The sequence below is a fragment of the Patiria miniata genome, unplaced genomic scaffold (assembly GCF_015706575.1).
Source record: "Patiria miniata isolate m_02_andy unplaced genomic scaffold, ASM1570657v1 HiC_scaffold_7, whole genome shotgun sequence".
NCBI lineage: Eukaryota > Metazoa > Echinodermata > Asteroidea > Valvatida > Asterinidae > Patiria > Patiria miniata.
This window is the reverse complement of record NW_024037074.1, coordinates 23,749,021-23,768,470: the sequence shown is the minus strand read 5'-3', so window position 1 is coordinate 23,768,470 and position 19,450 is coordinate 23,749,021. Positions and strand designations below refer to the sequence as shown.

At 41.0% G+C, this 19,450-nt stretch overlaps 2 protein-coding genes across 3 annotated transcripts in view; one reads left to right on the top strand and one right to left on the bottom strand.

Moving 5' to 3' along the window:
- Positions 1–11,431, bottom strand: part of LOC119744751 (titin homolog) — a 30,668-nt gene extending 19,237 nt beyond the window's left edge. The window contains exons 1-5 of one of the 2 annotated variants that reach the window (XM_038220852.1): positions 11,343–11,431; positions 9,816–10,592; positions 7,769–8,058; positions 6,553–6,702; positions 85–2,909 (exon numbers count right to left, since the gene is read on the bottom strand). In XM_038220852.1, the coding sequence (XP_038076780.1) occupies positions 85–2,909; positions 6,553–6,702; positions 7,769–8,058; positions 9,816–10,592; positions 11,343–11,356 (4,056 nt within the window). In that variant the 5' untranslated portion in view covers positions 11,357–11,431. Of the gene's footprint in view, positions 1–84; positions 2,910–5,782; positions 5,867–6,552; positions 6,703–7,768; positions 8,059–9,815; positions 10,593–11,342 lie in introns of those variants that run through there. The other variant, XM_038220853.1, reaches the window with a different exon arrangement.
- A 5,420-nt stretch (positions 11,432–16,851) lies between these two features.
- LOC119744753 (protein HEXIM1-like) lies at positions 16,852–19,068 on the top strand. Its single transcript, XM_038220856.1, has one exon. It carries the CDS (start codon positions 17,006–17,008, stop codon positions 17,996–17,998), a length of 993 nt encoding a protein of 330 aa, XP_038076784.1. The 5' UTR covers positions 16,852–17,005; the 3' UTR covers positions 17,999–19,068.
- The last annotated feature ends 382 nt before the right edge of the window (positions 19,069–19,450 follow it).

Genomic DNA, 19,450 nt, shown 5'->3' with positions numbered 1-19,450 from the left:
GTCTTTTGCTTACTGACAACATAATTTACACTGGAGTGCAAGAAATTAGACTTGATGAAATTCTCTCGATAGTGCAAAACTTACCGCCTCAACAAATTTCTTCATATACATCTCCTCGAGTTCTGATGGTGTGTCCACAGCCCGGTTCACAGTAGTCGCGAGGTCCGTTGCGATGCCAAAATTCTTTGTGACGATCTTCTTGGTGCTGATGGCCCGCGTGCACATTCTGATCTCATCTGTATTGACTCCTTTGTCCTTCGTTTTGACAGGGGTCTTGATGGTAGTGGCATCTTGACTTGAAGAGGGGGAGCAAGACTCTCCAACCAGGACAGGAGGATCTCCAACTGTGCATCTGCCATCTCGATGGGGATCTGAGATCTGGTATGTTTGCTCCTCTGGATATATATCATCATCTTGCATCATCCTGTTCTTGTGGCTGGCTTCTGCTGAAGAGTCTGATACTCTGTTATTCACAGGAATCTGATTGCATTCCTCGTCTTGTTCTGTGCAACTCTCCTTATTTTGTTGGTATGCGTCCAAGTTCAGGTCCTTTCTTAGATTGGAGGGTGATTCTTTGGCAATGCCTTCCTCCGACTCTGAAGTATTATTTTGACCTTGTGCGAGATTTTTTTCCCAATTGTCAACTGATTCTCTATCCTCCAACCCATCATCTGCTGAGACGTGCCCTCCAGTATTGACAGCCTTGTCACTGCTTGTTGGGATGTCATCATCAGCAACTGTCTCTTTCAGCTCCAATGCAGCAGGCGTCAAACCTGGAAGAGCTGTCTCTGAACCTTTTCTAGCCATGGATACACCAGTGGAGGTATTTATTGTCTCTCCAGGCTCGGTTTTCCCTTCTAGCTCTTGCTCGGCTGTTTCACAACTGACTGGTCCAACGTCATCATCGTCATTAACCTCTAACTCTGTATTACTTTCAGAAACTTTAGCATTCATGTCAAGATGTCCCAAATCTAAACAAGGATGCTCCTTTTCTCCACAGGGATCTTGGGATTCACTCAGGTCACTTCCTGAAACAGGTTCATCTTTGAAGGATGACAGCAGTTTCATGTCTTGTGCTGGGATTGACCCCGTAGAAGAATATTCACTAACGTCATACTCGCCGTCATCAACAAACTCAAAGTGTATGTCCTCTTTATCGAGTGGACCATTACCATGTGATACATGGGCACTGTCAGCTTGGGTGTCACAGACTTCAGTTGGGATTTCTGGATGCATCTCAGCAGCGAGTGTCTTGTGGGAGTCAGTGACCATCTCAGTGAGGCTAGCTTCAGCACGTTGGGCAATGTTGGAATCTCTTTTTTCAGGCAAGAATTCCTTCACACTGAACCAGTCCGAATCGGCACCTGTGTTGACACTGGATTTGCTCCCCGGGTGATCATCCTGTTTACACACTTGGTCTTGAAGGACACTATGGACTTCTTCTCTGATGTCTTCAGATTTACAAGCCTCCGTTTCAAGCTCTCCTGAGGTGGTTGATAAGCCACCTGGACTGGCTTCTTCAACAGAGTAAGAATGGCAATTGGCAGACTCCACAATGTCCTTTGAATCTTTTGGACTGGAGGCTGCAATTGTGCTTTCATAGTCTCCCTCGGGAGCTGCATCCTCTATGCTTCCCTGGGACTTGTGTTGATCTGATTTCCATGGATCTTCTGATGCAGTATGACTATGTGAAGCATTTGAGATCCTTGATGGATTTAGAGTTCTTTCAGAGCGTGCCTTCCTAGTCTCACAATCAATCTCTTGATCCTCATCTGACTGAATGGCCGGAATAGCTTCTGCCCCTTTGGCATCAGGTATTACCTGTTCAGAACTGTCCTTTACAGTAACAGGTCCTTCTGCAAAATTCTCTCGCCAATCTGGGCTGTTCCCCTCATCACTCTGGGCTACATCTGATGGGGAGGATTCACTGACATCACCAGCATTTGTGGATAAATATCCACTGATTGCACTCGCCAAGAAATGTTCAGGACCAGAGAAGTCTGAGTCTTGAACAGGAGGATGAGCCACATGTGTCACACTGGGGTCAGTCTCTGGACAACTATCCGAGACCTGTTCGGCGTTTACATCCTGATCTGCACTGGAAGCACACAGTATGTTTTCAAGATCTGCCAACAAGCTTGCATTGGAACCAAAGTCAGTGCTGTCGGAACACTCTAGGACAGACTCGGAGTCAAAGGTTTTCTCGGCTGACCTTGGCAACTCCTGTTGGCGATTTAGTACCTCGCTGGACATTTCCTCATCCATCTGGCTATTTGTCACCATTCCTTCCGAGTCGCTTGTAGAGTGCAGGGGTAGAAGTGGTTCCTCCTTTGCAGATGCCAAACTCTTCAGGTGTTGTATCCATCCATCCTGCCCATTGGCTGTTGCCAGACCACTCAGTATGGAAGCCATTTTGGGTTTTGTTTTCTGGTTTCTCTGCATGGCAGCCGTCTTGGTTTCCTCTTCTCTCAATGTTTGCGTAGTTTCACTTGGTCCCCGTTCTTCAGCAGTGCACCTTTCACTCTGATGCAGTTCACTATCTCGTACGACTGCAGCAGTCTCTGCTGCTGGTGGGGAAGGCAAAGCGTCTCTTTCCTCTTGAATAGGCGAAGACATCAAGGGATTTGGAGTAGCTTCTGAAGTAGCCCCAGTGCCAAGTTGCCTGGAGCTATTTTTGGCATCTTCTATGCAGATCTCTTTAGCTCTGGAAGCCAGCCTGTTCCCCATAGAAATATATGGTGATGCTGACTTCGGTGGCACAGACACCTGATTGTTTATGATACGCACAGAGACTGAGTCATCAGGGAGGGGTTCCTCTTTGACTTCCTTTGCCTTGGCAGCTAGCTTGTTTCCCATATCCTTGAAGGGGCTTTTCTCCAGCTTCTTGTCTTCAAATGTAGGTTTCTTACCTAAGCAGAGAAATCAAATTTTACAATATCCATGACAACAAGAATTATCTTCTCAAAATTATTCAGGTACTTAGTAGTTTGTATTCATTTTCTCTAATGCCTAAAACTATATATATATTTTTTAACTACTACTTCATAATTTTAGCTAGTTCATGCAGGTGGCTAAGTTGGAGTCTTCATGTAACAGAAACACACTCAGGCACCTGACACATACCGGTATTGCAATCAGATCAGCTGTCTGTCAATTAAGAGTTAGGCCGCATCCATAATCTAATGTCTAGGGCCATTGTGTAGGTCTACACCCATTACAACTTCATGGGAACAACCAACAATAGATGTAGCTGTCACTCCAGAGGCCCGTTCCGGACATAGCCTTAAATCTTCCTACTTTTTAGTACTGAGGGTGGAGTTACGTGTGTAATTAAGTACATCACAATCTTGGAACTATGTATATCAACTTTAAATGTCGAGTTAGCTGTCATTAACCCAACATCTGAGCCATATGTTTTTGCTAGTGTTACACCCCAACGGTCAAGGGAGCAGCCTCTTCAGAGTGTTCATTATTAAAGAACTGCAAAAGTGCAAGAATATAGACAAACGAACTTGGTTAAGCTTGGCGTGGCGGTCAATGTTCCTCACTTATCAAAGTCTTAGATCAGAATGACATACAACAATAATACCGGTGCAAATAAATGCATAAAATAAAGAATAGTGATGCAAAAATAGTAACATGGTCAGTAAGCTACCGGTATTTTAATGTAAGATCAACTAGTTTTACGCGCAAGGTCTACCCCTCAAAACTAAGAATATGTATTCATTACAACTTTTTGTACATTTGTCTCCGAGTAAAATACCTCGGTATGCATGGTATCAATAAAAACGTTGATTCTGTCTCACTTCTGATTAACATAATCAATTCCATCACCTAAATCGATACCAAGCATGTCTAAACCTCACGGTTTATCTCTAGTCCAAGAATGACTCAATACTAATTGGTCATGCATGAGTACTTCCCGCGCTATGCTCTAACTAAAGGTAAGACACATGCCACATCATCAAAGAATTAATGAACATTGTACAATACATGTATATCATGTACAGCCCCAAAAAAGGTGAAGTCCATATTTAAAGGGATATCTTTGCCTTCAATAAAACAAAAAAAACAAAGGAAAGTAAGCAGAGGAATCATTCCTAACAATTTCCAAGCATAAAAGTCAATCACAATTGACACTCTCTAGAAGTTCAGAGGCAATATGGCACTGTCAAAACCAGCTCTCAAGAACCTGGCATATTCAGTCCAGGATGAGCAAGCTAAAATCAACTTGGTATCTAGGGACAATCTCGACTAAAGCTGAGAGGACAGTGCATTTTTCATAACACTGAAATACTAAATAGTGTTGGGACCTACTAAAGCGCGTCAACAAGCGTCAACAAGTTTTAGTAGTCATTAAGTGCGCGTCAACAAATTTTGTATAGGCCTTTGAACAATAAAAACAGCTTTATATGGTAGTAAAAGCAATAATGAACATCTTCTGCATATCAATTAAAGTTAAAATTACTTAAAAAGTGGTTTTCCAGCGCGAAATCTACGACAGGTTTTTCGGTTTAGTATTGGCCGCCATCTTGTTTGAGATCTACATACTACGCATGCGTGGAGTGTACCATTCACGCATAGGGGTTTCTTTATACGATACGCTTTGCGATACCTCGTTTGGTGTTTTGCACATATTCAATTCTAGAAATTAGGAAAACTATTTTTTTTTTCAATTATAAATTATGCAAACTTGGTCACGGTACTTGGCTAATTATTTGAAAAATATGCCGACTGACACTGTTCACAATATCTGCCAAAAAATCCCAATGCAAAAACCAAACGAGGTTTCGCAAAGCGAATAGTATAAAGAAACCCCTATGCGTGAATGGTACACTCCACGCATGCGTAGTATGTAGATCTCAGACAAGATGGCGGCCAATACTAAACCGAAAAACCCGTCGTAGATTTCGCGCTGGAAACCACTTTTTAAGTAATTTTAACTTTAATTGATATGCAGAAGATGTTCATTATTGCTTTTTCTACCATATAAAGCTGTTTTTATTGTTCAAAAGCCTATAAAAAATTTGTTGACGCGCACTTAACGACTACTAAAACTTGTTGACGCTTGTTGACGCTTGTTGACGCTTGTTGACGCTTGTTGACGCTTGTTGATGCGCTTTAGTAGGACCGGTTCAAGGGCACATACTAGTACACAGTACCCATACAAGTTATTCTCTCAGTTTTAAGAACAATCACTAATCATAATTAGTAGACAAATTAGGAAACATTTATAAGTGGAAAGGGGAGTGTGTGGCCTAGTGGTTAGGGTTCGTGACTCATGATCAGAGGGTCAGGGGTTCGAATCCAGCTGCTGGTCATATGTTGCGTCCTTGGGCAAGGCACTTCACCCCACTTGCCCCTCTCCACCCAGGAGTATAAATGGGTACCGGCATTAGCTGGGGAGTAACCTGCGATGGACTAGCATCCCATCCAGGGGGAGTAGAAATATTCTCAGTCGTTTCATGCTACTGAAACCGGAGATAAACGCCGGCCTGATGAGCCACACTGGCTCGGGACAGACTTTACTTTTTACTTTATAAGTGGAAAACGTGAGTAAGACTGGGCGAAGGAACCTATTTGTCCCTGTACTCTGGCACATTCTGACTGTGGGCTTTCTCAACATTCTTAGCTCTTTTGTCTTTAGACAAAAGAGCTAAGAATGTAACAGACTCTGGCATCACTTTTAAGTAACTTTACATTCTGACACAAAAACTACATGTTTCCTCTCTTGACTTCCATGATCTGTCATCAAGATAATGTGAAGAAGAATACAACATACCTGCAAGAATAAAGACAAATGGACACTGCTTTAGCTTGGTGTGGTGGTCAATGTTCCTCACTTATCAAAGTCTTAGATCAGAATGACCCCTAGTACAAAGACCATCACACAAACTACCAGTGTCCCACAGGAAGTGACATCCTATCTTGCCACTTGAGCCCAATCACTGTTTATTGTGGAGGTGGGGTATCTCACAAAGTAGTTGGTACAATGTACTTAATAAACATTATTTACATTTGAATGGGGAGGCTGTACCTTAAAAAAAAGAAACAAGAGAGAGGGGAGTGTCCTAATGCCACACCATCACAGACTTCCTAAATCCTCCAAACTCCTCCACTGTGCATTAACCCTAACAATCCCCAGCCAGCCAAACTCCAACACTAGGGTTTGTTGGAATCTGTTAGGATGAGTACTGCACTAGTAAACTGACTGTACTTTACCTGGGATTGGGCATACCACAAATTAACAGAGTCCAACTGTTTATGTGTACAGTTTACCATATGGTGTTGGGATTTGCAAGGATGAGGACGGTTTGTAGTAAATCACCCTAGGGAGTTAGGGATAATGTTAAACCACCAACACATTAAAAAACAACAAAAACTAATACCCTGTAGTGGGTTCCACCTTCCTCAATCCTGCAAAATCCTCTCAAATCTCTGTGTGGATTTTCAAGGATCTTGCAACATTTGGATGATAATGAAGTGCACTGTCACTTGACGTGTAGAGCAAATCAGTCACGTGAACTGAGAAAGGGAAAGACCAAGACTTACCTGGAAACAGAACTTTATAGTCGTCATAGTAACCGCCTCCACTCCCGTAGCCAGACGTCAGGAAGGAGCAAATCTCCCACAGTGTGGTCGACTCAGTGTCTTCTTCACCTTGAGAACTTCCGGTCTGCAAACCGTCCAACTCGGCTGGTGCTGCATGCACAGCAATACAGGCAAATGTGAAAAACGGGAATTGATTTTCACTTGAAAATGATACACAGTATATGACGCTGCTATGGCATCCATGCACAAGTTCACCCTTCAAAAATGGAGGGTGAAAAAAGAGAGGTGGACACTCCAAAACTTTTGGGTGAATTTTGAAGGATTTGGAAAGGTTGAGCAATTCTATTTCACGAACAGTAGATGGCGCGTAGATGCGAAAATTTTCAATGGGCTCAGTGCGCAACAAGAAAGAGCACTCTTTTTAATACCACTTTAACCCTAACGTCCTAGCCATTACTTTGGGATAAAGAACTGAGTACTACAGAACACACTGAGTGTTGTGCACACTTATATGCTGAAGTATTCATACTACAATTTTTTAGAAGTAGTATTTTGTAGCTTTAGGTGAGCTTAGGGTTAACTCTCCTATGCAAACATACATTCTGTCCCAAGAACCTTTCAGTCAAAATCAATCAAGTGACTTTTTTTCCAAACAGTTAAGAGCTCCCAGCCTACATAAAGCGGGATTGAAGGGCTGTGACGTTTATGTAACTTGACACAGATACGCTTAAGCAGGGAAAAGACGATTGAGTTTTTGACTGTCTGTGACTGTTCAGACAGCTGGAGGGTTAAAGAGCCGAGCAGATGGTGGAGCACACTGCGTGCGCATACTGGTCCACGCGCCAATAGCATGACGTACGCACAACTATTTTTATTCTGAATGTGCAGAAAGTCAAAGCATCTTTGCGCGAGCGTCAGGCGTCGTCGTTAATATGTTCGAATGTCTCTCCCAGTGGGCCCCCCTAACTCTCCCTTTATTACCCAAATTCTCCATTTGTAGCCGTGAGGGCGTACTTGTTCATGGTGTCTATAAATGTATTATGAGATGACAAATGTGATGATGGCCAACAGAAAATAAATAAATAAATAATAATTAAAGAGTAATGCTTATCGCTTTCCATCGCATCAACAATCTCAAAGCACTTTACATACATGTGCTACTTTTCTTCATCGATGTTAAGTTTCACAAGAAAGCGTCAAAAAATGAATGACTAACCTTTTATGAACTCTGAAATAAAGAAATCTTCGGTTCTGCTGTCTTCCCACTCTGCTGGGTCATATGAAGTCTCCTGCACCTCCTGGTCCATATCTGTGGCTTCCAATCGCAGTGATATATTGTCTCCCTCCACAATGAAGAACTCCTCGGCCTGCTGCAGGAATGGCTTGAGGCCCCCTAGCCTCTTGATTCCCCGGCGGATTGGGGCAGGCAGCTGCATGAAGATGCTGAGGAGCCGGTTGTCGCACACGTCCAGGGTTCCGTGGATGCCGAGGACCTCTTGAAATTGACTGAATTTACAAAATGACCATTAATTTCATTTCCATATTGATTCAGATTATCTCTGTTGTGTTTCATTTTTTTCTGATTCTATGGAAATTGTCCCCAACAAGGCACTAAGGGTTACAGGCTGCCAACTGCAAAGGGACCAGAAAATAAGTTACAAAAAAAGAGGAAATTCAAATCTTTCCAAGACTTTGTGCAGTGTTTTTCTATTTTCAATGACACACATGGGAGGTCAAAAAAAGAGGGAAAAAGCTGATCCGAGGAAAAGTTGCATGCCTGAGGAATACAATTGAACAAAAATATAAGGTTGTGACATTGCCTTGTCTCAAGGGGGTGAGCAATCACCTTGCAGGAGACAAACAATACTAGGACTGGTAAACACATTGCAAGTCACTTTGAGGCAAATTTCTGTGGGTAAGAGCATCCTCACGGGAGTCAAATGATTTTGATAAATATTCTAGAGCCAAACTACAAATTCCAAGGGAAGATCTGATTTAAATTTAAAACATGAAACCATTTTATTTATTTTTTATTTTAGACCATTTTTATTTGTATCATTTTCTAGGTCAACGTTGTCCTAATTGTGGGGGACTAAAAAAAAAGGAAACCCAAATGGCGCCCCCTATTTTGTGAAGAAGTTCTGCATCTAGCGTTTTCCTGATCTAAGATGTGAAAGCCCAATTAACAAAATTTCTTTCACAATGAAATCCCTCACATACTTTTTGAGTAATGGAATTTTGAACACAAACACAGTTTTAAAAATTGTCTCCACGGACCACATTTAAGGTGCGTGATATTTCAGTAAAATGAAAGCATGTCGTATCATGAAAATGATATCAGAATTATCTCGTAAGTCTCTGGGATAGCCAAGTACACTCAACCAAAAAAGAAAGTCCCCCCCTTCCAATACTTTTTTGTATAACTCAAAAACTACTGAGCATCTCTCGCTAAAATAACGAATAATCAGTACCGAAATTCCATAGCAATCCAGCCATACTCTTTATTTGGCCCAAAACAGTAATATTGTGTACAACTTTTATGTAATTTATGAGCAATGATACTGAAAACAGTTGCACTTTTGTATACGTGCAAGTTGTGGTTCACGCTCACCTTGCACGTATACAAAAGTGCAACTTTTTTCGGTACCGTTTGTCATAAATTGCATAATTTTGTACACATTATCACTATTTTGGGCCAAACGAAGAGTATGGCTGGATTGCTAAGGAATTTTTGTACTGATCAGTTGAAATTTGAGCAAGATGTGAGAAGAAGTTTTTGAGTTAGAAAAAAAGGATTAAGGGGGACTTTCTTTTTTGGTTGAGTGTAGAAGGCAGGGCAAGACTATTAACTATTGACATTGTAAAGCATGTTGTTTAATCATTAGAAGCAGAGGGCGTTTAAATAAAGGTTATGATACATGTATAAAGTGCCAGTTATCATGGTTAAGAGTGTTCTGATGTGTTTTTTTATGCGTGAATTGTTTTCACTTTGCTGAAATATCACTTACCTTTATTGTGATCTGTGGACAATTATTTTTTTGAATGGTACAATCCATTTGACAGTGGAAATACATGCACACCATGTACACTCATAAATCTTGCATTATGCAGAGAAAATGAAATACTTCCTCAGTACCTGCATTTCCTACAGTACACTGCAATGTGCTTAGATGACTGTACACAAAACCATAAAATAACAAGTGGGTCATGAATCTGACATTGTGGAAAGTACCATCAAGACTTTTCCGCTGGAATTACGTTACCTGAAAAGCCTTTGTCTCTCCGGTTCAGTGAGAGGCACCGTGTAGTCCTCATTAGACCATTGCGCTGCACTCTGCATGTACTGATTCTGGTACATTGTCTGCTGGTCTCGGATACTTAAATTGCCTCCAAAGCCTCTGCTCCTTGCGCCATTCATCTCTGAGGTCTTGGCAACCTCATATAGGCTCGAGTTGTTTGCGTAAGGGACTGAGGGCGAGGTAGACTGTGGGTAGTACGCAGCTGTGCTGATCCGCTGTGGATGTTGGCCCTTGGGGTGGGATGGTGGTGGGTGAGACAGGGGTACTGGCTGGGGTTGTGGGTGGTGGTATGCGGTTGGATATGGCTGAGGCTGTGGGTTGGGCTGGCGAAGTGGCTGTCGGCAGGGCCCACACTGCAGCTGGGGCCGTGAATGGTTCTCCGAGGGCAGCTGCGGTCGCATCACTGGCTGCAGCTGCGGTTGCCAGGGTCTCACTGGGGGAGGACCAGGCGCACATCTGGGCTGTGTGGAACTGCAGATGCCGCCGCCGCTGCTGCCACCAGCCGGCAGCTGGGAGGCTGGAACAAAGCATCTCACAGGGGCCTGTGATGGCTGGGAGTAAGCTGGGGACATGGGGGTAGAGGAATAGGTAGAGGAATAGGAGACCACCTGCAGCCCAGTCTGTGGGGGAGAGGGGCAAGGCTGGGGTCTGGTGACATGCTGTACTGGCTGCTGAGAGATGCTGCTTGGCACAAACACCGGTGCCTGGGCAAACAAGGGAGTATAGCTGGCAATATTGTGGCTGAGGTAGAAGGAAAAAAAATTAGGCAAAATCTTTAAAGCACTTTACATCCACTTGGAATGAGATTGTTTTGAAGTTGTTCATCTGAATCTGTCAAAACCTTACATCCAGTTTTGAAACAAATTGACATATTCATGACTATACAGGTCAACCACCCTTATTTTAATGATATCAGGTTCAAGCCCAACTTTTTTTTATGAGTTCAAAGAATTAGTTAACTTTAGTGAGATATAATTTCAAGATTTCTGAATTCTTCCAAGCAAAAAATGGCAGGGGAGCGAGGGGAAATAACAAAAAATTACTTGTTCTTTAAAAACACAAATTAATAAAGAAATAGAGTTGGCACCAAATATTTCCAATACACAACTCAGGAAGAAACACTTTCAAATTCCTTCAAATTCCTTTAAAATCTACAGGAAGGTTTCGATGGATAGTGTAGGAATAAGAAACTACGCAATTAACCCTAACACTCCTACATCCTCCAAAATTCTCCAGGTAGTTTGGGAGGCTTTTGGAGGCACAAAAAAGGGGTTGGTTGATTTTGGAGGATGCACTGTCGAGTTCGTAGGCTGTACCCAGCATTGTTTATGTTTAGTTATGCATACTGAGCCCAGATTTTTTTGCTCAATGTATCATTGAAAAGGGATCAAATTTTGTATTGCTAGGAAAAGTGTCATTCAAAAACAAAATCTCAAAAACTCACACACAAAAAAACCCACAAAAGCAACTTTTAAGAGAGGAAATATTTACCTGGACGGATACATGGTTGCACAGAAGGCACCCGTACAATGCTGCTACTGGAGACAGCCTCTCATCACTGAACACTGCTTACAGCTTATCTGTAGAGGGGGGGAAAAAGGTTTCAAAACACTAAAATCATTTGGCTGGTGAGTTAAAGCATCTTTCAATTTGCTTCAGCTGGTCGTGCATTGGCATCTCAAAGAGACATGCACTAAACTACACCAAAAGATTATAATATGGAATTTGATTTACACCAAAAGAGCAGGGTTTTTTTACCATTGTTTAGACCAGACCCTCCATTTCACTTCAAAATTTACCAACATTGACTACTCGTTTTTTGTTTTTTTTGCATAGCCCTCCAATATCTGCAACTGTACTTACATGACACAAGTAACACTATCAATAAGTTGGCCCTTATCAAAGATTACAAAATCATGGTGACCTCTTCGTCTGACCTACAGTTATGGGGTCAAAGGTCAAAGTAGGCCAACTTTCAAAGAAAGCTGAAATGACAAAAGTATCGCTGTCAACATGTTGGCCTTCATCAAACATTAAAAATTTCCATGGTGAACTCTTCGTCTGACCTACAGCTATGAGGTCAAAGGTCAAAATAAGGTGAACATGCATTCGAGCTTGTTTCTCAGTGCGTGCTACACGAGAATTTAATTTCTCAGGCCTTTGAAGGGATGGAAATTCTGAATTTGTTTTTAGCTGCGGGATAGCAGCTCAACAAATCATCATGTCTCTCTGTTAGTTAGTGCATGAGTTAGAAACAAACATTGACATTGTCTATTGCTCCTACATATTTGACCGATTTCAACCGAAGTTTTTGTCAAAAGGATCAGTAGCCCAGCCCCAACATGTCACATGACCAAATTGGGTCAAAGGTCATCATGGGGTCACTGTGGTTAAAAAACCAAAAACACTGCATACATGGCACAATCAGGTGACTCATGCATGAACACCAATTCATTGGCCTGCAGCTTCCGAGACATTTCCAATCAAGCTTGTTCCAAAAACCTGAAAAAGCCTGAATTCAGACTACATTAGCCTGAATACTGATATCCCTGGCCAATATTGGCTTTGCTGAGAGTAGCACGAGTAAATCACACTGCACGTGTGACTTAAAGAGCCAACCAAATGTATTGGACTGAGCATTTGTGAAATGTTATGAATCTCTTTTTATTTATATGTTTTATATGTCTTTTATTTATATGTTTTATGTGTATCAATAATGTTATACTATTGTAAGCCGGTCTCTTCAGGCACATTATAGTGGCTGCCGACTTGGTGTTTTTTTTTTAAATAAACCAGAATAATAATAATAATAAAAATGTTATAAATAATGAAATTAGTTGGAATTTGGGCTTGAGCATTACTGAGGAAAAATCCCCCCCCCCCAAAAAAAATAATTCAAAAAATTTACGTTTATATATGTAGGGCTATTCATAAGATGGAATTTGCATCCGGTGACGCAAATACGTCGGTGGAGGGCAACACCTTAATTAACCCATGGAGGAAGGAACACACTCCCTAGGGGGTGTGCAAAATCATATTGAAATTGGAGGATTCAGGACTGTTAGGGCTATTATTGAATTTATATGTAGGGCATTCACTCTTTTCAGCTTATGCTTTTGAGGGTGTGGAATGAAGGGATACATTTTTTTTTTAAATTGTGTGTTTAAATTTGAGGAACAGTATAGCCAGTGTCACCTTCTGTCACCTTTGACTGCAACAAACCAACTCTGTCCCAAATTTGTTTTGTCTTGACTTTGTTTCTTAAGTGCAGTGTAAAATGGGTTCCTGACAATAAATCACTACACTAGCAGTAGTTAATCATCAATCATGATTTGATGCATGACAATGTCTTGAATTGTGGTGTATTAAGGTCGTAGCACAGCCAATTTTTACATTTAAATGCTAGGCTAGGGGACGGTCATCAAAACACCTGAAATTTCATTGTTATCCTTTTTTAACACTCAGTCACAATGATATGCACACACAGTCACACACGAACTCTCAAAGCATGGAGGTAGAATTCTACCTCCATGCTCAAAGTAAAATCCCTATTTTGTAAAATGGACGATCCTACTTGCAGGGGCCTAGCGCATTTGCCCACTTGTGGCAGTGCGCTTATGGATTACCAGGAAGCATACGGCTGTTTACTGCTTCAGGTGTTCAGTGAACCGTGTGTCAATAAACAACACAGCGTACAGATAAGGATGTTTCATATGGCTAAGTACATGCAAGCACTTACCTTGTCCATAGTACATGTAGGTGAAACCATGGAGCTAGCTCCATGGTGAAACCCAGAATATGCAAGCAGTTACCTTGTCTAGGTCAATGAAATTAGGGACAATGACCAGCGGGAAGGGTGCTTTGAAATTTAACACGTGGCTTGCTATGCATTTTCTAGCTTAACTCTTTCTGGACCCTTTCAAATCTTTCCGGAGGTTTGGAACATTTCACAGATAGGGAAAGGGCCATATACTTTACATAACACTTGATGCTCCTTGAATTTTGTTTACAAAGAATGTCATTTGAAATCTGGGAAGGGGGAGGGGGGGGGAGGGACAGTTTCGAAGAATCAGAAAGCGGTCTGTTTAACAAACAGTTTGGGGGGGGGGGGACAGCATGGTTGCAAATGCAATCAAAGTAACAATCCCACGTTATACACTACATTGCAGTCTAATCCGGCTTGGTGGCTGTTCCATTTGTGCTCAGTCTGTGTGTATACTTGTGCTGTACCGGTATGACCCAACTGACCCCATATCTTTCCAATAAATAACAAGATAATTTTCGAAGGGTCAGATTTAACGGTCTCGGCATTTGTATTGTATTACTGGGAGTGTTATTGATTTCGTTGACTTGTCAATAATCTTTTTTCCTGCTTTTATTTTCTTTTGACCAGGTTTGAATATAACTTGTGTCCAGTAATTTTGGACAGCCTTGAATTCTTTACAAAAAAAAGTTTTCTCTGTGGCAGCAAAATGTACAGTTCTATTCAAACCAAAAACTTTGTTGAGTGCAGTGCGATGTTCAATAGAGTATCGTGTGCTTCATAATGTGGTTATTGATGCGAATACTATCAGCGTGTATATGGACATTTGAGGAAACGAAAACAGACTCCAATTTAATTCAATAAAAGGAAAGAATGTTGCATCCTGACGCCCACTTTTTCTGAATTATTATCTCAATGAAGGTCAGTCATTGCAAAAACGTTGAAAAGACATGGATCTGGGACTGAGAAACAGTTTTGTTAGGAAATACTTTGAAAACAGAATCCAATTTAATACAATGAAAGGAAAGAATGTTGCATCCCGACACCCACTTTTGCTGAATTATTATCTCAATGAAGGTCAGTCATTGCAAAAATGTTGAAATGACATGAATCTGGGACTGACAAACAGTTTTGTTAGGAAATACTTTGAAAATGCATTCGACTCTCCACAGACTTTGTAAACAGCCAAAAAAGTGGCGTCTGGATACATTTTTTTCCCCAATGAAAAAAAAACCTAAAAAGATCAGTAAATTGGGCCAAGTAAAAGAAAAAAGACCAATTTCTTGAGCTTGCCGCTTCTTTTTCCCACCAGCCTCCTTAAAAAAACACCCACGATACATTTGCAGCAGGCCTACCAGTAGTGTGTCTTTTCGTTTCCAGCAAAACTGGTATGCAAGTTCAAAGGGTGACAGATCCTTTGGACACAAAAGAATCAGCAAACTTTGACAAAATGGAAGAATCCATTTGCCATCCCGGAGAAAAAAGAAACTTGTCCTTCCTTTTTTCAAAAAGACCAGATGAGAAACTATTTTTCTCTAGGCCGAATTGGCCTTAAAATTCTAAAGATAAAAAAAATATAAAATCTAACAAGTCACTTCAATTTTTCATTTGTCTTGACAAACTGTAACCTCAGTGCAAGTGAAAGGGAACCATTAAATGAGGGGAAACATGCTAGTTTTTGTTGTTGAAACAATTCCATACCTGGACTGTGCACAAACCCTATGACTATGAGACTAGTCTGAAAAATTCTTAGTGTTTTCTCTGTAAATGCTTCAATATTTTCCCTGCTAAATTTGACTTTTTACGACATGTTATCGCTTTCTGATGGCTGACATAAGTCACTGCAGGGACAAATCTGGGATGTCCATGTATGGAATTCTTTTTTCGTTATGGGTTAACCTCAAGACGACAAAATGAAGTTTGTGAAGTTTCATTCCAACTTATTTTACTGCATTTAGGTCTGGGTAAACTTGTACAAACTGGATAGGACGTAGTATCCTGACGCCAATTTTTAGGTTGTGTACAAAATCTATATATGGAGAGTTTACTGTGCTGCATTTTTATTCAAAGTATTTTCAAACAAAATTGGCAATGTTTCTTTCAATCTTTGTCCCAGTTTCATGTCTTTCCGACATTTTTTTGCACAGCTGACATTCATTGAGATAATATATGATGGAACATGGAATAAGTGGCATCAGGATGCAGTATTCCTTCCAAAAAAGGCTGACGTACAATACAGATGACATCCCTGTCTTTCCATGCTTTTCCAATATTTGTGGTTGTAAATGGATGCTGACTCTGCAATGGTGCAGTGGACTTTGGTGGCATGGGTGAACCAATCAGCAATCTTTACCATGTTTCTCTTTCAAATAAGTAAAGCAGTACTAGCCAGTAGCTGAGTCATGTGAGTAGCTAGGCCTACCCTCTGAACTTTGCATACTTACTTAAAAACTCGAATCTTGGGTAACATTGAGGTATTTTTATCACCAGTACGAACGCATTTTGGTGGAAGAACTAAAGGCCGAAGAAGGCACAGGAAGTTGCTGGACTTACGCACACACAGCGCGCAAAAGTCAGCATAAAAATACGCGCTAAATTAGCTTAGCTAGCTAGCTAGCTGAGGCCAGCTATATGTCGATGCATGCGCTTATATGCATACATGCTATGCATATGTACCACATGCGTAACATGCGAATTTACATTCTTCAAGAAGTTGAGTTCAAAGGGGTGTCGTTTTCCTTCACTTCCATTTCCAAGACATTGATTAAAAAAACGGATGGAGTTTTGATATATTAATCAATAGACAAATAATTTGTTTGCACTCACATTTTCTTCATATCTGAAAAATATTTCTGAAAAACAAGCGAATACTAAACATACGCAATTTGGGGGGGGGGGGGGGGGGGGGGGGGGTTGGTACAATATAAACTAACTAGAAACCCCCCTTTTGTACATTGGTACAACCTACATAAATACGCCGATAATCCCGACGACTTTTGCATGATGCGTTAAATACTACCTTCTCACTTCTTTAGGATTTAGAAAAAAATAGGTTTCGTTTTTTGCAAAAAACAAATATTTCTTGATATTGTTTGACTTTTTTGAACAAAATAAACACTGCGAATAATGTATCAATGGAAATGGGCCTTAAAACAAAGTTATCTTTAAACGATTAAGCCGTGATATTTTTAGGCGGATTGATATGCAGTGCGGCACACTATAAAAACAAGCGCACGGACTAAAAATTTACATTTAGAAAATGAGAATGATCGAGAGCAGGACATTACCACTGTTTATAACTGCGAGCATTTTTAGACACAAACTGCCCCATTTTGCTTTAATTTCTCGAACATACTGTCAGTTTGACACTGTGTCCGGTTGAGTATTGGTTATGGAAGGACAGAAAAGGGTTTCTTTTGGAACAGAGAGCGTGGAAGGAGACGACGAAAGGACGGAAAGCCCCGACGTTAGTCCGATAGGTAGGCCGCCTGAACACAAGTGGCCACGGACCGTAAGCCAAGGATCTGCAGCAGGGCAGCGTACCGTTGGCGTTGCAACCAGCGGGGGCAGCAGCACCGATCGACCGCGTCGTGCACCTCGCACACGGAACAGACCCAACCACAGGCGGAGCAGTAGCGCCAGCGGATCGGAGACGGGACAAGCGCAAGAAGGCCAAGAGATGGCGCCATCCATCGTGCCCAGTAACAACCACCAATCGGGGGGATCACCTCAACAAGTTCAAGAGAACATCAAGAATGGAGGAGCTCCTCATCAAAACAAGGTCGATGAAAACCTCCGGCGCAGGCGGAGGAATAATCGCAAGAGGAACCATCGGAAGTGGAAACCTTACGCAAGGTTGACCTGGGAAGAAAAGAAGGAGTTGGACGAACTGGAGAGCAAGAGAGCAACCAAGAAACGAGCCAATCGGCCGACTCCATACAACACGACACAGTTCCTGATGGAAGATCATAAAGTTGACACACCTGACCTGAGCGCAGGAGGTAATCACATTCCAGGGGACTCATCTGATGAGCTTTTTGATGAGAATGATGATATCCGAGACGGAGATTTCCTGGAGAGGGAATTCTCGGCAATGTACGACGAAGTACAGTCGGAACGTTTGCAGTCGATGTCCAAGGAACAGTTGGTCTCTGAAGTCCTGACCCTGTCAAAGAGAGTGACTGAGCTGGAGGAAACACAGCAAACCGAAAACAGGTCATCAGATGGAGAGCAAATGAATGGACATTCGATAGATGAAGACCCCTCGATCAGAGCACGGCTAGAGAGTCTGGATGATTTGGAGCATGAAGTGAAGCGGTTACGCGAAGAGAACACTGTCCTGAAAAAGGCACATCATCCTCAAGGACTTACAAATTCAACTTAAAAGTATTTGTCATATTTCATTTGAAAAAATAAACATCACCCACCTGGCTGGACAAATGGACAGTTTTACCTCTTTTTTTTTAATGATTGATAAAGATCAGTAATAAAGGATTTGAACTTGGGCCTAATTATGTACACATTCCACAGGAAAACATCTGCTCAGAAAATACACATTTGCAAGTGAGATTGTTATTCATCTATTCTTGAAAACTCTTTTGAGTTCAAATGACAATAATGAGCCAATATTTATTTATACCAGTTTCACCCCATTTTCAATGGCTATGTATGGATCCAACTGTAATCTGTATGGTGATGGACGTTTGTGTCTGTTCCCCACTGGATGAGATTTTTGAAGATTCTGTTTTGCAACAAGTTGATTTTTAATCCGTGAAGTTAAAACATGCACATGATGACAATGCAATATGATATAAACAAATTGGTGGATAAATGTTTTTAAATTTTGAGGACCAAATGAGAATGGATAAGGAATTAAAATTACTCCCTCAAAACACTTTTTTATGCCCTACAAAAAAAAGTTCAAGTTACTTAAATATTTTGAACATTAATATCAAAGCCTTTTGACTTTGTAGTATAATGATCCTGAAGATGTATAACTCCCTAGAGCGAGTGAAACATCAAAATTGGAGGATTCAGGATCGTTACTCATTGCTGAATACAAAATATTGCCCAAATTACTTTTTTGTTGCTGAAATTTAAAAATGTTAAATTCCGACTTTCCCCTGACACATTTTGGTACAGAACATGGGACTATTGATTTGAGTTGCGCAATAATTTATCAGTTGAGTTGCGCAATACATACATGTATTTTCCCTTATTATTGAAGGAAATGATGCGTATTGTCTGGGACACTTATATCAATTGTCACAATGTATTTTGATGTTGTAATCTTTTAACAGTGGACACAAAAATTTGACAATAAAAGACAGTAAGAAAATTTTGTATTCAACAACAACGCCTTGAATTTTGTGATAAAAACTTTTGATATTTATATTCTCAGGAAAGTTAAGAAACAAAAAAAGACGAAACATTTGTATTCAACTGCCAAAAAAACCAAACACTTAAAAATGTAATTGAAATCAAAATGAAATACAAAATGAAATCTTACTGGCTTTGCTCAACTGAATGTGTCCAGTGACAATGTGTAGCTGTAACGCTGAACTTGGAGAAACTTTCAGAATGCATTTTCATGATAACACTTTTCGATGATGCATTGATCATGGGAGTTTTGTAGAAAGGCCATGCTTTTGTAACCCATCCTAAGTGTTTGAATTTGTAGTGACCAATTCCCTGTCTTAAGAGTGAAGTAAAGGTTTGACATGTTCGGAAACACGCATGTTTCGTGCCTAGATACATGGCCATGAACTTATACTCGAGATAATGTGAAGAGTTTGTTTCCAAAGCATGATAAACACCGTTTTGTTACCCTTTAGAA